Raw genomic sequence first — 16,866 nt, forward strand, 5'->3', positions numbered from 1 at the left:
AACTTTGCAACTAAATAAACCACAACATTGCCTTAGAGTCTTCGATATGGCCTCCAGGAATATCATCAAGAAATAAGAGACTTCTCAAGGGGTTTGAGTCAAAACAAACGGTACAATTAACTAGCACGATTCTCTTGTAATCTTTGTTAACCGAGTTCCTGTGACGCTCCTCCTTTAAGAAGGTGAAAGCTTTTGAAACCCTAGCCATCAGACATTTTATTTCCTCCCTGGGAGCACCTTCCCCTTGCATTGAGCTCCGTTAGGTTTGCTCAGACGTACAATCACAGGCTTCCCACCTGCGTCAGTGAAGGATTTCTATGGATATATGAATTCACACAAATAATAATTGATGTGTTATATAATTTGCATAGACTGCATAGTCCCACACCACCCTGGACCTCTTGTCCCTTCTCCACCCCTCTCTATTTTTGTCATTGTCGAATTCTCCTCAAGTGCCTGGAGAATTTTCACACTACAGAAACCTTTATTTTTATAAAGCTGCACGACTGTCATTTTTTTGTTTACATGTTCTGTGTCCGCTATTGGCTAGATTTGACAGCTATTGTCAAAGTAACTTCTCCCAAGTCGTCCATTCCTGTCGGGGACGGGTGTGCCTCATGACTGGTCTTTCCTGCCGGCTCTCCTTTCTACTCTCCTCCCTTCTCCCCTCCCCCCACTCTTGATTTTTTGCACCATGGGGATCCTGAACAACAAAAACACACAGGCCAGCTGCCTCACAGGCTACCCCCCCCCCCTCCCCCCACTCTTGATTTTTTGCACCATGGGGATCCTGAACAACAAAAACACCCAGGCCAGCTGCCTCACAGGCTAACCCCCCCCCCCTCCCCCCACTCTTGATTTTTTGCACCATGGGGATCCTGAACAACAAAAACACCCAGGCCAGCTGCCTCACAGGCTAACCCCCCCCCCTCCCCCCACTCTTGATTTTTTGCACCATGGGGATCCTGAACAACAAAAACACACAGGCCAGCTGCCTCACAGGCTACCCCCCCCCCTCCCCCCACTCTTGATTTTTTGCACCATGGGGATCCTGAACAACAAAAACACCCAGGCCAGCTGCCTCACAGGCTAACCCCCCCCCCCTCCCCCCACTCTTGATTTTTTGCACCATGGGGATCCTGAACAACAAAAACACCCAGGCCAGCTGCCTCACAGGCTAACCCCCCCCCCCCCTCCCCCCACTCTTGATTTTTTGCACCATGGGGATCCTGAACAACAAAAACACACAGGCCAGCTGCCTCACAGGCTACCCCCCCCCCCTCCCCCCACTCTTGATTTTTTGCACCATGGGGATCCTGAACAACAAAAACACCCAGGCCAGCTGCCTCACAGGCTACCCCCCCCCCCCTCCCCCCACTCTTGATTTTTTGCACCATGGGGATCCTGAACAACAAAAACACCCAGGCCAGCTGCCTCACAGGCTAACCCCCCCCCCCCTCCCCTCCCCCCACTCTTGATTTTTTGCACCATGGGGATCCTGAACAACAAAAACACCCAGGCCAGCTGCCTCACAGGCTACCCCCCCCCTCCCCCCCCCCCCCCCCTTTCAATGTTGGATGGGACGGGGCTCAAATTCTGAGAAAGACAGCAAAGACAACAAAGTTGAACAACATTGCACTGGGGAGAGGGGGAGAAGCGCGCAGGAGGAGTGGGTTAGACTAAGTATCATTCCAGCTAAGAGGTAACTGGGAAAAATGCATAGAATGCAAGATGCACACTGGCATGTAAAAATGTCTTTGTTAATACTAGAAGTTTGATTGGCCGAGACACAGAATTCAAGCATAAGTTACACTTAAAATAAGATACTACCTAATGTTTTTCAATATTTATTGTAAGGATTATTTTTTATTTGTAATACGGCTTATTAGAGAAAGTTGATGTAGGGAACCTTGTTAAAATAAGAAGAGAAAAAGATCATTGTCCCTGCTCCATCTGATTGGTTTAAAACAGGAAATCACCAATAAGATATATTAGGGAGCACATTTTCCACATAGTTTCCTCAAAATCTTACTATATTCTACATGTTCTTACCAGTATGTTTTATATAAAAAGATCATGGGGAAGGCTTTTTGCCACAGAACAATGGGACCTTGGTTCCTTTTTGCATGAATGATTACTTAAACCCCCTATGCACAGTACCTCGGAAATGTTCTGAGGGGTAAAATAAGTATGTTTCTTCTGGGCTGTAAGTTGTGGGCAGGCATATTCTCTCGTCAGATGATGTAACTAAAAAACTGATGTAACATGATGTAAAAATGATGTAACTAAATAATCAAAATATAGTTTGTAAACCTCATCTGATTTTGTTGTTTTTCACTTTTTCAGAAATAACGAGAAGGCCTGGGTTGCATGTTCTAGTGTGGGTAAGACTGTTGTTTTAATAAAATTGTATTGTTGTGGTTACTTTCATCAATATTTCAAACCTTTTTGCACTCTAAGTTAATTGGCACAATTGTTATTTTTCCTAATATTGTCAATATAGTCTCACAATCTCTGTGGTGATTTTATTTTCACACAATGCAACAAGCTACATTGAAAATTATTTTACCACCAAAGCTCTACATTGTGTTTTAGTTTGTGTTTTAATAGAGTGTGAAACCAGGTGTAGGGCTAATATGAATTCTTTTCTATTATAAGAAAAAGGTGAAAAGGAATCAAAACTTAGACCTACACAGTGTATAAAAGATATAAAACCTTGTGTAAGGCTTTAGATATTTTGTTTATTATGAGATACTTGGTGGTGGGGAAGGGGGGGTGGTTACTGCACAAATCCCCAAAATATGACCATTCTCTAAAAGCAAGCAACTGAAATTTGTACCTGCAAAAAGTCACTATTGTATGGAATACCAAGTAAAAATAATGTGCTGTATATCTGCTCTGCCAGTGAACAAAGATAATACTAAAAATAAAATGAATATAGTGCATCCCCTAGTATTCAATGGACTGCCCCTTACTAGCTGTTGATTGTATAAACATTGCCACAGGTCAACCCTCTGTATATGGCTTTCTAAGGAGAAACGGTGATGCACAAGTCTCTACAGAAAAAGATTGTATACAAGGGACTGACGGCTTTGAGGTTACTGCCCTTGACAAGGTAAGATGCACACAGCTACTTGTTGCACATCTCATTGGGGTATGAAGTTTATACATAAACTGTAAGAAAAAGTTGAAATAAATTCACACTTTTGTACTTTCCTTAGGCTCCGGGGCTTGGGGGGAATTCAGGTTTTCTGTTATCATTTGTCCTTTTGACCTGAACATGGTATGAATAAAAAAGTGTTTTAATTTTTATTGTTTGTGTGTCTTCTTGTCATAAACAGGGTATTTGTATTATGTCAGTGTCTTCTCCCAAACAGGGCCTGAGTACCCCCTCCCCCTCCCTCTTTTGACAGCACCCCTATACCCAAACAGGGCCTGAGTACCCCCATCCTTAGCAGCACCCCTATACCCAAACAGGGCCTGAGTACCCCCATCCTTGGTGGCACCCCTATACCCAAACAGGGCCTGAGTACCCCCATCCTTGGTGGCACCCCTATACCCAAACAGGGCCTGAGTACCCCCATCCTTGGTGGTACCCCTATACCCAAACAGGGTCTGAGTACCCCCATCCTTGGTGGCACCCCTATACCCAAACAAGGCCTGAGTACCCCCATCCTTGGTGGCACCCCTATACCCAAACAAGGCCTGAGTACCCCCATCCTTGGTGGTACCCCTATACCCAAACAGGGCCTGAGTACCCCCATCCTTGGTGGCACCCCTATACCCAAACAGGGCCTGAGTATCCCCATCCTTGGCAGCACCCCTATACCCAAACAGGGCCTGAGTACCCCAATCCTTGGTGGCACCCCTATACCCAAACAGGGCCTGAGTACCCCCATCCTTGGTGGCACCCCTATACCCAAACAGGGCCTGAGTATCCCCATCCTTGGTGGCACCCCTATACCCAAACAGGGCCTAAGTACCCCCATCCTTGGTGGCACCCCTATACCCAAACAAGGCCTGAGTACCCCCATCCTTGGTGGTACCCCTATACCCAAACAGGGCCTTTGTACCCCCATCCTTGGTGGCACCCCTATACCCAAACAAGGCCTGAGTACCCCCATCCTTGGTGGCACCCCTATACCCAAACAGGGCCTGAGTACCCCCATCCTTGGTGGTACCCCTATACCCAAACAGGGCCTGAGTACCCCCATCCTTGGTGGTACCCCTATACCCAAACAGGGCCTGAGTACCCCCATCCTTGGTGGCACCCCTATACCCAAACAGGGCCTGAGTATCCCCATCCTTGGCAGCACCCCTATACCCAAACAGGGCCTGAGTACCCCAATCCTTGGTGGCACCCCTATACCTAAACAGGGCCTGAGTACCCCCACCCTTGGCAGCACCCCTATACCCAAACAGGGCCTGAGTACCCCAATCCTTGGTGGCACCCCTATACCCAAACAGGGCCTGAGTATCCCCATCCTTGGTGGCACCCCTATACCCAAACAGGGCCTAAGTACCCCCATCCTTGGTGGCACCCCTATACCCAAACAAGGCCTGAGTACCCCCATCCTTGGTGGTACCCCTATACCCAAACAGGGCCTGAGTACCCCCATCCTTGGTGGTACCCCTATACCCAAACAGGGCCTGAGTACCCCCATCCTTGGTGGCACCCCTATACCCAAACAGGGCCTGAGTATCCCCATCCTTGGTGGCACCCCTATACCCAAACAGGGCCTGAGTACCCCCATCCTTGGTGGCACCCCTATACCCAAACAGGGCCTGAGTATCCCCATCCTTGGTGGCACCCCTATACCCAAACAGGGCCTAAGTACCCCCATCCTTGGTGGCACCCCTATACCCAAACAAGGCCTGAGTACCCCCATCCTTGGTGGTACCCCTATACCCAAACAGGGCCTGAGTACCCCCATCCTTGGTGGTACCCCTATACCCAAACAGGGCCTGAGTACCCCCATCCTTGGTGGCACCCCTATACCCAAACAGGGCCTGAGTACCCCCATCCTTGGTGGTACCCCTATACCCAAACAAGGCCTGAGTACCCCAATCCTTGGTGGCACCCCTATACCTTAACAGGGCCTGAGTATCCCCATCCTTGGCAGCACCCCTATACCCAAACAGGGCCTGAGTACCCCAATCCTTGGTGGCACCCCTATACCCAAACAGGGCCTGAGTACCCCCATCCTTGGTGGCACCCCTATACCCAAACAAGGCCTGAGTACCCCCATCCTTGGTGGTACCCCTATACCCAAACAGGGCCTGAGTACCCCCATCCTTGGTGGTACCCCTATACCCAAACAGGGCCTGAGTACCCCCATCCTTGGTGGCACCCCTATACCCAAACAGGGCCTGAGTACCCCCATCCTTGGTGGCACCCCTATACCCAAACAGGGCCTGAGTACCCCCATCCTTGGTGGCACCCCTATACCCAAACAGGGCCTGAGTACCCCCATCCTTGGTGGTACCCCTATACCCAAACAGGGTCTGAGTACCCCCATCCTTGGTGGCACCCCTATACCCAAACAAGGCCTGAGTACCCCCATCCTTGGTGGCACCCCTATACCCAAACAAGGCCTGAGTACCCCCATCCTTGGTGGCACCCCTATACCTAAACAGGGCCGGAGTACCCCCATTATTGGTGGCACCCCTATACCCAAACAGGGCCTAAGTACCCCCATTATTGGTGGCACCCCTATACCCAAACAAGGCCTGAGTACCCCCATCCTTAGCAGCACCCCTGTACCCAAACAGGGCCTAAGTACCCCCATCCTTAGCAGCACCCCTATACCTAAACAGGGTCTGGGTACCCCCATCCTTGGTGGTACCCCTATACCCAAACAGGGCCTGAGTACCCCCATCCTTGGTGGCACCCCTATACCCAAACAGGGCCTGAGTACCCCCATCCTTGGTGGCACCCCTATACCTAAACAGGGCCTGAGTACCCCCACCCTTGGTGGCACCCCTGTACCTAAGCAGGGCCTGAGTACCCCCACCCTTGGTGGCACCCCTATACCCAAACAGGGCCTGAGTATCCCCATCCTTGGTAGTACCCCTATACCTAAACAGGGCCTGAGTATCCCCATCCTTGGCAGCACCCCTATACCCAAACAGGGCCTGAGTACCCCCATCCTTGGTGGCACCCCTATACCCAAACAGGGCCTAAGTACCCCCATCCTTGGCAGCACCCCTATACCCAAACAGGGCCTGAGTACCCCCATCCCTAGCAGCACCCCTATTCCCAAACAGGGCCTGAGTACCCCCATCCCTAGCAGCACCCCTATTCCCAAACAGGGCCTAAGTACCCCCATCCTTGGCAGCACCCCTATACCCAAACAGGGTCTGAGTACCCCCATCCTTGGCAGCACCCCTATACCCAAACAGTGCCTGAGTACCCCCATCCTTGGTGGTACCCCTATTCCCAAACAGGGCCTAAGTACCCCCATCCTTGGTGGTACCCCTATACCCAAACAGGGCCTGAGTACCCCCATCCTTGGTGGCACCTTTATACCAAAACAAAGGCTGATCACCCTACCTTCTCTGACTTCACAGTGAAGCCTTTCAAGTATGATCCTACTGTAACTTCTGCCTCACAATATTCTTATTAAATGTGTATTCATTTTCAGAGGTCAATAACAGTTGCCTTTCCTCACAAAAAAGTGTCTACCAAGTTCATCAGTAGCTCAAATGTATTTACCACAATTCACAAGAAAAGTGTAAGTACAATGGTAGTTGTGGGTGACAATAACATGGTAATGATTGATGATGATGGTGGTGTGATAACAAAAGTTGGCAGTGGCATAGATGATGGAGATGATAGTGATAACAACAGAAGCTGTAATAACCCCATTGTCACATGGAACTACATGTAAATAGTATTTGATTTGTTATTAAACTGCCTCAGTTGTGAATAATAATGATCAAAGTTAGGAGCCCAAAAGGCCTATATCAAAATCTATAAAGAAATATGGTTTTAAAGAAAGACATATGGAGCTTGCCAATTTGATAAAAAATATTATAATTTCATGATAAAAAAAATATAATTATATTAACTATAATTATGGGGTCCACAAATTGAAATACTCTGCAAGAAGCTTAATGGCTGTATATATCTTTTGCGTAGATTTCATCCATACTCGACGCAGGCTGGTTCTCGTCACTTTTACAATGCTTGTATCCACAGTCAGCTTCTTTTTATTGTATCAGTGTATCAAATGCGCGCTGCTAGAATTATCCTGTCTGTGGACTTCTCTACTCCCTCCGTTGATCTTTTTCAAGAACTTAAATGGTTGCCTATTTCTGACTTGATGAAGCTTCGTAAATTACTTGTACTGTTTTCATTATTACTTAATCCCAATGCTCCTTGCTGCCTTAAGTCGCTTTTCCACTTCGTTTCCTCTTCTGGTCGCATAACGAGGGCTGCACCACCAAACAATCTCACCCTGCCTCTTGCAAAATCTATGGAAAGCAAGCATTTTCTTTCTCAGTTGCCTCTCTTTTTAAAGCCGCATTGTCACCAGTTTACTTCCGGAGGTCCGATGGAAACCTCAACCGTTAAAAGACAAAAGAATCTATTAAAAATTGAGATATTAAACAGGCCATCCGCTGTAAATCATGAATCACCTCCTCAAAGAAACTTACAATAAACACACTGCTTTCAATATTTTGAAATATTTTTCTTTTTTTCCGTTTAAAATCATCTGAGATTGTTACATAATCGACCGAAGGTAAACTGGTGACAATGCGGCTTTAATGCCCTCCCCTCTGACTTCAAGGGTTTTGTAATGGGGATTCCCCCTCAACTATCCTGTTTTATGGTTTCTTTAAAAATAAAGTTAATCATTTTTTCCTTCAAACAACTGTGTAATGTTTCCCACCTTGAAGAAAGATTTTGTTACAACTGCCGCTTTTATCTCAACTGCTGATGCCACTCAGCTTTTTTTCTCTCTCTTCGCTCCTTTTTTTTCCAACAATTTGTCAGTGTAAATATGTGAATATTTTGTGTGTTTTTGTCATCGTTGCATTGTCATGTAGCTCATCATGTGTATTGGGTGCCTCATGATGCCATGGCCCTGCCAAATGTCATCTATATATTTATACATTTTTTAGGTTAGCTTAGGAAAAAAGAGCTATTTGTTAGAAAACCTTCACTGTTAAAATGCATTGCATTGCATTGTAATGGCTGGAGATAATAATGATGTGTGATTTTCAACTATTCAACAAGTACTCTATCTCTAAATATTGTTGCACTGTCATTCTTGTAGATCAAATCGATAGATGTGTCTTCTGGGGGCAATCTCTGTGTCACGGCAGCTGATGACGATCCATTGACTATCTGGAATACAGATAATGGTTCTATTCGGGTAAGTAAAGCTAAAAAAAACAGATGAAGTTAAAACCTATGAAGTGCCTTCCCTGAATAAGCACCTCCCCCTGAATAAGCGCTTTCCCCGAATACGTCAGAGCCTTATCCAAAAACAAAGTACCTCCCCAAATAAGTGTCTCTCGAATTTTAGCTAAAAACTGCCTCACACCAATAAGCTCTTCACCTAAAAATCATTGTGATTAAATTTTAAAACTGTTTGCAATACTTACAAGCTGTTAGTAAACTAGCTATTGTTTGTGCACAGCACCAGTTAAGTGGTCACATAGCGGATGTCAACTGCTGCAGGTTCTTTCCCTCTGGTGAGGTCATAGCTAGTGGTGGTGCTGATTTCCAAATCAAGATCTGGTCGGCGATAGATGGTTCTTGTCCTGTGTCACTTCGTGGACATACTGGTGGTATGTTTTCACAGATCTGCCCATTTTTAAGATCTTGCTTAAATTTCTGCAATATTGTTTAAAATTCTTACAAAGATCTTCTGAGATCTAATAATATCCCCCCAAGATTGGTATATCAGATTCTAAGTACGTTTGCTTTTGTTGTGAAATCTTTCTATTTATTTCAGGGATTACTGATATCTCCTTTGTTGAGAGAGGCCGTAATATTGTTTGTGAGTATAAATTATTGTGTGCGTATACCCTAAATACCCCTAGGTTGTATTATATCGCCTTTTTCTCTTTTTAGCAAGCTGTAGGGATGGCAGTGTACGTCTCTGGGATTGTGGGACGTCTAGTTGCTTAACAACAGTTTACAAGTGTGACTGCCCAATTAATGCATGCTCCGTGGGTGAGAACCAAGACCTGACAGCAGCAGATGATCAGAGAGGTGGGTATTACTAGTTAATGTTGTTTTACTTCCCTTGGTGCTTTTATGATCTTTTAGAGCTGCACAGAGGGTGATAATTTTAAGCTGGATACACACAGCACTGTGATGTGCTGTTGTGTTTGAGAGCTGTGCTGTGGACTCAGCCTGAGTATAATGTCATGCTCTGGTTGCTTTGTTTTATCTTAATTAGAGTCGTAAAAAGGGCACTAATTCAAAGGAGGACACTTAATGTTGTGCTTGAGAGTTGTCCTGTGCAGGGAACCTGAGGATCCATGTTTAATTATTTTCTGTCTTTGTTTGATTTTAAGATGAAAGAGAAGTAGGAACATCGCATAAGCTTTTGCTGCTCGCTAGGGATGATGGGATACTTGCTGGGGTGAACCTGGGGACTAGGGAGAAGGTACGTTATTCAAGCCACGACAACTTTCAACCACACTGGCAACACTAATGCCATGCGCATGCGTGAAATTGACTATTGCTGTCTGATGGTGTGGCAGCTATTCGAGTTCCAGGCCCCCTCAGCTATGAACTGCTGTGCGTTTTTGTCCGAGCGTGCGGTGGTTGCCGGGACGGACGATGGGCACATATGGCTTCTAGATGTCAGAAACACTAGGTATGGTCCCGAGGTACCCCTGTGCAGTTTCTGTTTTCATAAAAAAAAAAAAAAAAAAAAAAAAAAAAAAAATATTATCTCCAGGCTGAGGTGCTTCTCTGACAGGCTAATACTTCTTGAAAACTTCGGCGAGAATAACTCTGTTTCAGAGAAGCATTCGAAAAAATTATGGAAGCCTGTGTTGAATTGTTTCCCTAAGTTCCGAAGAGGCAGACCACACAATCTTTTCTTAAGTTCGGCTGTAGTCTTTCTAAGATGTGGATCTAACAGGAGTACCAATTGGCTACAGGCGAAGTATACTCTGGTTCCAGAGCCTCGAACGTCTCTTTTTTTTTTTTCTGCCACTAAATGGAGAAACGTTCGAGGCTCTGGAACCAGGGTAGGCGATGTAAAGATCTTGAAAAAGAAAAAAGATCCCACCTCCGACCTTGATTATATAATGGAACATTCAACATTCAACATTCCTTTAAGCCACTTGATCTTTATCTGTTGCAGTTTGCCGATTGCTGTGTTTCGAAGATCCAAGTCCCCCATTATTTCTGTCATACCTATTGGTGAACGCGGTCTTCTAGCCTCCACTGGTAAGAACTAACCCCCGCAGGCGTCCCGAGTGATTTTGGAAAAAGGCTTTTTTTCGATTTGGGCTTCCTGTGGCGTGTTACTCGCCACAGGAACCCCAATTCATAAAAATACTAAAAAAGTTCAAAAGAAAACACTCGAGATGCCTCCGAAAGATGCTAGAAAAGAACCTATCATAAATGATTATTATCAGCCTAGTCCCTCTTGCATTCTCACTGGGTCCCCTGTGCAGATGAGCAATGAGTGAGCGTGGGGCATGGGGCGAATTCAACTTTTCATTCGGGAGGGTTTCCCGTGTGACGTCACATCTCTTAAGCCCTGTGCAAACTGCGCCAGAACCTGCCATTAAGCCCTGTCCAAACCGCCAGCACCCGCCATCAAGCCCTGTCCAAACCGCCAGCACCCGCCATTAAGCCCTGTCCAAACCGCCAGCACCCTCCATTAAGCCCTGTTCAAACCGCCAGCACCCGCCATTAAGCCCTGTCCAAACTGCCAGCACCCGCCAGCATTGCTGGGCCAGCGGAGTTAGGCAGAATGTTGGTAATAAAGTTCACGGGTGACTGGCGTTGGATTCAAAACGGGGGCAAAGGCAACCCAAGACCCCACCATTTTACGACTTTGGTAGTTGGTTGGTCTACTTTGTCCCCTAATGTTGGAGCGGTCGTCGTTTTTACGAATACGGGCGACGGAGAGGACGATCAAAAACAATTAATTTAATCTGATAATTAGAATTAAACTCAAATTGCCCAATTAAACTCAATCAAAGTTTCGCCAACACCTGCCAACACGGTGTTCAAACATTCAACATTGCTGGCGAGACGTTGGCACAGCAATGTTGGCGCAGTTTGTAAAGGGCTTTTCCCAGCACAAGAATCCCGATTAGATCGCCAAGAACATGGCCTATTCCAAAGCCAATATGTATCATGCCACGCCCCCTTTTTTATTTTTCAGGGGACGGGTCCTGCTTCTCTTGGACCCCCCGCGGCGCCTCGATGAGTGACGCTTGCTATGTCACGTGGGAGCTCATGGGACCGGACTGTGACCCAGTCTATAAGATCTGTCGCCATGGCAACACTGTTTACACGGCCTGCAGAGACAAAGCTGTCAGGAAATATATCTTGGATACTCAAGAAATGACGTCATGATCTGTTGCCTTGGTAACCCTGTTCTTTTACAGTAAGTAGAGTTAATCACGCAGTGGCATCCAAGTGGGAAGATATTGCTGAGGGGTGGGGAGAGGAGGGGTAAAAGGAAGCCCTCTTAGGGAGGGGGTGGGGGGAGGGGTCTTACACCCAGACGTCTTAAACATGTATGATCGCTGATGGCCAGGCGAGGTTATGTACAGGGGAGGTGCTTATTTCAAATCCGTTTGACCTCTGGATAATACGTGCTTTTTACTAAAGTGTGGGATTAAAAAATTTCCAAAGGACCAAGTTCATAGCAAAATAAGATAAAATGTAGTGGCGGGTAGTACTTGTGAGTGTGTGAGTGTTACTTGAATCCTTACGTACAGGTCCTCTCTTTATCGAAGTTCCTTTGGAATTTAGTAAATTATTAAAATTGTAATTTAATTTTAAATTCAGCTTAGGTGCTTTTTCTTTGCTTTTTATTTGAGGGAAGCGATTATTTTAGCTTTAAGAATTTCAACTACGCACAGTTTGGCACACCAGGTGTTTGATTTGTTCTTGCGTTTTGATACCCAAACACTTAAACTACTGAGCATTTCAAGCATAAAGTGAATTCTCTTTCACCATACTCCACATTATGCCCTTATTATGCGTACTTCCTTGCGCATGCGCAGATTGCCACGTTTTAAAGAAACCATTGTTATGCAAATTAACATGGTATAAAACCCCGCGTACAGCAAGACCATGCCTCCATTCCATTTCCATTCATTTATTTATCCATTCACTTGATACATTTTCTATGTAATTAAATTGAATTTATATGCAAATGGAAAGGATTCTAAAGGAAGCAAAGCTTGTAATTATATAATCCTTTTATAGTTTTCAGAGTTTTAATTTTTTTTTTTGTGATTAACACAGTACACTTTTTTAAATCATTACATGTCATTGGTAATCAAGTGTAACTATGCTAATTATAAATCACAATCAATCATCTAGTTATTTTATCAAACATTATGAATCATGCCCCAGGTCATCGATAAGCTGTTTCCGTATGCTCGTTTTGAAAGATGGAATGCTTGGTTTTGATTTTTTTTTCTGAATTCAAATTGTTCCACAGCTTTTTCCCTCAAAAGAGATGGATTGCTGTCCAAATGAAGTTTTTTTGAATTTAATGTTAAGATTATTTGAAGTTCGGGTACTGTAAGAATGTGACTGTGTTTCATTTTTTAGAATAGTGACCAAAATGTTTGGTAATATACCGTGAGTTAACCTATACATAAAAGTAGCTGTCTCCAAGTAGTGGATCTCGTCTATTCTTAAAATGTTCAGATTTTTAAAAATTGGCTTCGTATGGGCTAGGAAATGTGAATATGAAATAATTCTAACTATTTTCTTTTGTAGTTTTACTTTTTACTGATGTTCCCTTGTTTGTCTAAAGAAAAGCTGTTTGCCCATAATATATTTCTATATGTTAAGTATGGATAGACAAGGGAATAGTAAAGTGTCATTAAAGCTTTCTGTGGAAGATAGCGGCTTATATATCTTATTATTCCTATGTTCTTTGCTATTTTCTGACACACGATGTTAATGTGACTTTGCCAATTAAGTTTTGAGTCTATGTAGATACCAAGAAATTTAAAAGAATCTACCTGTTCTATTTCTTTGCTATTAATTGTGACATTTAAATTTGCTGCTTCTATATTCCTATATTCCTCTTCTTCTTTCGTGCTTGCGCACAAAGGTAAGCCCACGTTGGGCTTGATTTGGGTTTTCTTGAAACCTTGTCTTTGTGAGGTTCAATTTATAGTCCTCTCTGCTTATACCCCATTTGTTTCTGTTTTATACATTTTTTACAGCGAATCTTCAGAATTATGACCAATAAGTCCTCTTCGAGTGTTGATGAAGAAATGAATGAAGACCCTCTGTTGAGGGATAATACCGCTGGTGCTGAACCTCAGCTTTTACTCTCGGCGCAGAATATGGCCGCCTTGAGAGATAATCTGGGAATAAATACTATTCAGAGCGCGGTTGAGAATTTAACCTCGCTGGTATCTGGCCAAGTTTGTAACAACAAACGAGAAGCCAGTCCCAACTCGCGGAGCGGAGCTGGTTCAGCCCGCAAAAAGTCCCGCGATGAAACTGAGGGTTTTGACCCCTCTACTATCGCCAAAGACAAAGATTCTTTCCTACCTCCGTCGATTTTCGACGAAAGTGAATCAAAGGGTCCGGAAGTGGCGAAGACTCTTGCTAGTCGCGTGAATGGGTCGTTCACGTCTAAGCCGCTCGAAGGCAAATTGAAGCCTTTAATGGACAATTATAAATCTCCTGTCAACTGCGAAATGTTGTGTGTTCATAGAGTTAACTCTATTCTTTGAAACGAACTGCCAAAGCGAGCGCATCAGATCGACTTAGGGCTACAAGAGGCCCAAAAGGCAATCATGAATACAGCCCAAGTACTGGTTTCAGTTACTGATGATATGATCAATGCGAAGAAAAACAAAGAGTCTCTGAAGCCCGGATCTTTTATTGGCTCTCTGTCAGATGCTATCACATTTGTGGGTCATGCGACTTATCTCACTTCTCTTAAAAGGAGAGACCTGCTAAAGCCTGAGCTTAGCAAGGATTTTCAATCGCTATGTTCGGCTTCAACGCCAGTAACTACTCAGTTGTTTGGCGACGACTTATCAAAGTTTGTCGATGAGATTTCAAAGGCGAACAAAGTTGCTACAAAAATATCGGCAAGCTCGTCTGTTTCTCAGCGCCACAGATCGCGAGGTGGTTATCGTAACAACAACAACAACAACAACAACAACAACAACAACAACAACAACAACAACAACAACAACAACAACAGGCAGAGGAATTCGTTTTTTTATTTTTACCGCGCCAGAACCCCAATTCTGCGTGGGGAAAGACGCAGGGAAACCAGAACCAAGACTCGTCGAGACCATACAACAGGAGATACCAAGCGACAAAAGCGGCAATCAACCGTGACAACAATAAACAATGTGAGTTCAACTTCACATAGTATTTCCCCTGTTGGTAATGTGGCTAACAGGGTTGAACAGTGGTCTAAAATCACCTCTGACAAGTGGGTTCTTGAAACCATACAAGGATACCACCTGGAGTTTGAACGAACTCCTTGGCAAAAATTTATTCCTGGCCGATTCAATTTATCGGGATCAGAAATTCTGCTAATTAATGCAGAAGTCGTAAAGCTTTTGGAAAAACGAGCTGTTGTCCAGGTGAACCACCGTGAGGATGAATTCTTGTCTTCGATTTTTTTGGTGCCTTAGAAAACGGGTGATCTTAGACTAGTCATCAATCTGAAGCCTTTAAATGAATTTGTTCAGAACATTAATTTCAAAATGGAAAACATTGATCTTTTGGAGCATTTACTGCTCCCTGGGGAGTTTATGGCTTCGATTGATCTGAAAGATGCATATTTTAGCATCCCAATATGTGTACAAGACCGGAAATATTTGCGGTTTTGTTGGCATGAAAAAGTTTATGAATTCACGTGCCTCCCTTTCGGGTATAAATTAGCGCCTCTATTATATTGGTGACACTTTAGTGATTGGTAAATCAAGTGAGGAGTGTGCACAACATGCGCGTGATGTTTGCCAAACCCTCTCTAATCTTGGCTTTACCGTGAACGAGGCTAAATCTCAATTAGTTCCTATGCAACAAATCAATTTTCTTGGATTTGCTGTTGACTCTGTCTCAATGACTTTGTCACTCCCAACCCAAAAGATTGACACTATAATTAATGCATGTCGTGGCCTCTTGGAAAATCCATCTCCCAGTATTCGGGACGTGGCACACGTTACAGGGTTAATAGTGTCAGCTTTTCGAGCGGTGAAATATTTAAGGCTTTTTTATCGTTCAGTTGAATTATGTAAATCACACCTGATTTGGAATAGTTGTAATTATGATGACAAGACTATACTGTCTGAGACTGCTCGGTCTGATTTATTAGGGATTATACATAACATCCAGCGATACAATGGGCTTTCTATTGTTACTTCTAATGTGGATTTTATCACTGAAAGTGATGCCAGCATGTTGGGTTGGGGAGCCTGTTGTAATGGCCAATCGACGGGCGGCCTGTGGTCTGAGGTCGAATCGAGAAACCACATCAATTATCTAGAGACTTTAGGAGCTTTTTTCGCACTGAAGTGTTTCGCACGTGACGTCACTGGCAAACACATTCAACTAAAGCTTGATAATACCACAGCTGTATCTTATGTCAACAAGATGGGTGGCATACGATCTTGCAATCTAGACAATCTGGCAAGGGAAATATGGTTATGGTGCATTGATAGACATATTTGGATATTAGCTGTCCATTTACCCGGACAAAGTAATACAATAGCTGACTACAAATCACGAAATTTCAATATAAATTTGGAGTGGAGTTTGCACCCAACAGTCTATGACTGGTTGTCTCAGACCACTTTCATGCCGGATATCGATTTATTTGCATCTAGATTAAATACTAAGGTCCCAAGATTTATCTCCTGTTTGCCTGATCCGTGCGCGTTTGCGTGCGATGCTTTCTCATTAGACTGGAGTAATTTCAAACCTTATGCATTTTCTCCTTTCAGTCTCATTCCAAGAGTGCTGACCCACCTACGGGCACATCTCGTGCAAACGTTGTTACTAGTAACGCCAGTGTGGCCCTCCCAGGCATGGTACCCAGTAGTATTGAGAATGTCAACCGAAAGACCAATCTTAATCCCCAAGTGGCCGAACCTTCTGAAGCTGCCCAAAACGGATCAGCTCCACCCCTTGCGGGACCAACTCCAGCTCGCCGCGTGGACTCTGTCAGGGCATGTCTCCGTAGCCGAGGATTTTCTTTTGGCGCAACCAAGATTATCTGCGAGTCATGGACAAAGGGGACAGGCAAAAAATACGATGGTGCCTGGTCTAATTGTGAGAGCTGGTGTAGTGAACGGTCACATGATCCTTTTCAGACATCTGTGAGTACACTGATCAATTTTTTTTTTACGTCTATGTGCGACGATGGCAAAGCTTACAGTACCATAAACACTTATCGCTCAGCGGTGTCAACTACGCTTGAAGCTGTTACGGGGATCAATATTGGTTCGCATCCTTTAGTAACCAGATTTATGAAGGTGTTTTTGTGAACAAGCCTCCTAAGCCTAAATACTCTTCTACATGGGACTTCAGTCAACTCACAACGTACTTAAAGACTATAGAACTATCAGAGTCTTTATGGCTCAAGGCTGTACTTAAATGTGCTAACATAGATACTTCTATTTTCAAGGCCCATAGTTACCATAGTTACGGTAGTGCTG

At 44.5% G+C, this 16,866-nt stretch overlaps 1 protein-coding gene and 1 long non-coding RNA gene across 4 annotated transcripts in view; one reads left to right on the forward strand and one right to left on the reverse strand.

Annotated features, from left to right (window-relative positions):
* LOC5518868 (proteasomal ATPase-associated factor 1) overlaps positions 1–16,866 on the forward strand; it is a 29,010-nt gene that overhangs the window by 1,134 nt on the left and 11,010 nt on the right. Inside the window, exons 2-13 of one of the 3 annotated variants that reach the window (XM_032363526.2) lie at positions 2,347–2,384; positions 3,006–3,115; positions 6,645–6,734; positions 8,283–8,381; positions 8,649–8,799; positions 8,967–9,011; positions 9,086–9,226; positions 9,535–9,626; positions 9,724–9,839; positions 10,335–10,420; positions 11,370–11,594; positions 16,153–16,286. In XM_032363526.2, the coding sequence (XP_032219417.2) occupies positions 2,347–2,384; positions 3,006–3,115; positions 6,645–6,734; positions 8,283–8,381; positions 8,649–8,799; positions 8,967–9,011; positions 9,086–9,226; positions 9,535–9,626; positions 9,724–9,839; positions 10,335–10,420; positions 11,370–11,563 (1,162 nt within the window). In that variant the 3' untranslated portion in view covers positions 11,564–11,594; positions 16,153–16,286. Of the gene's footprint in view, positions 1–2,346; positions 2,385–3,005; positions 3,116–6,644; positions 6,735–8,282; positions 8,382–8,648; positions 8,800–8,966; positions 9,012–9,085; positions 9,227–9,534; positions 9,627–9,723; positions 9,840–10,334; positions 10,421–11,369; positions 11,595–13,401; positions 14,034–16,152; positions 16,287–16,866 lie in introns of those variants that run through there. The other 2 variants (XM_048721364.1, XM_032363527.2) reach the window with 2 other exon arrangements.
* Positions 7,020–8,289, reverse strand: LOC125559758. The gene is made up of 2 exons (XR_007306425.1): positions 7,896–8,289; positions 7,020–7,476 (listed from the first exon to the last, which is right to left on the reverse strand). It is a non-coding gene; the product is annotated as an uncharacterized LOC125559758 (long non-coding RNA).

The sequence above is a fragment of the Nematostella vectensis genome, chromosome 14 (assembly GCF_932526225.1).
Source record: "Nematostella vectensis chromosome 14, jaNemVect1.1, whole genome shotgun sequence".
NCBI classification, from domain to species: Eukaryota; Metazoa; Cnidaria; class Anthozoa; order Actiniaria; family Edwardsiidae; genus Nematostella; species Nematostella vectensis.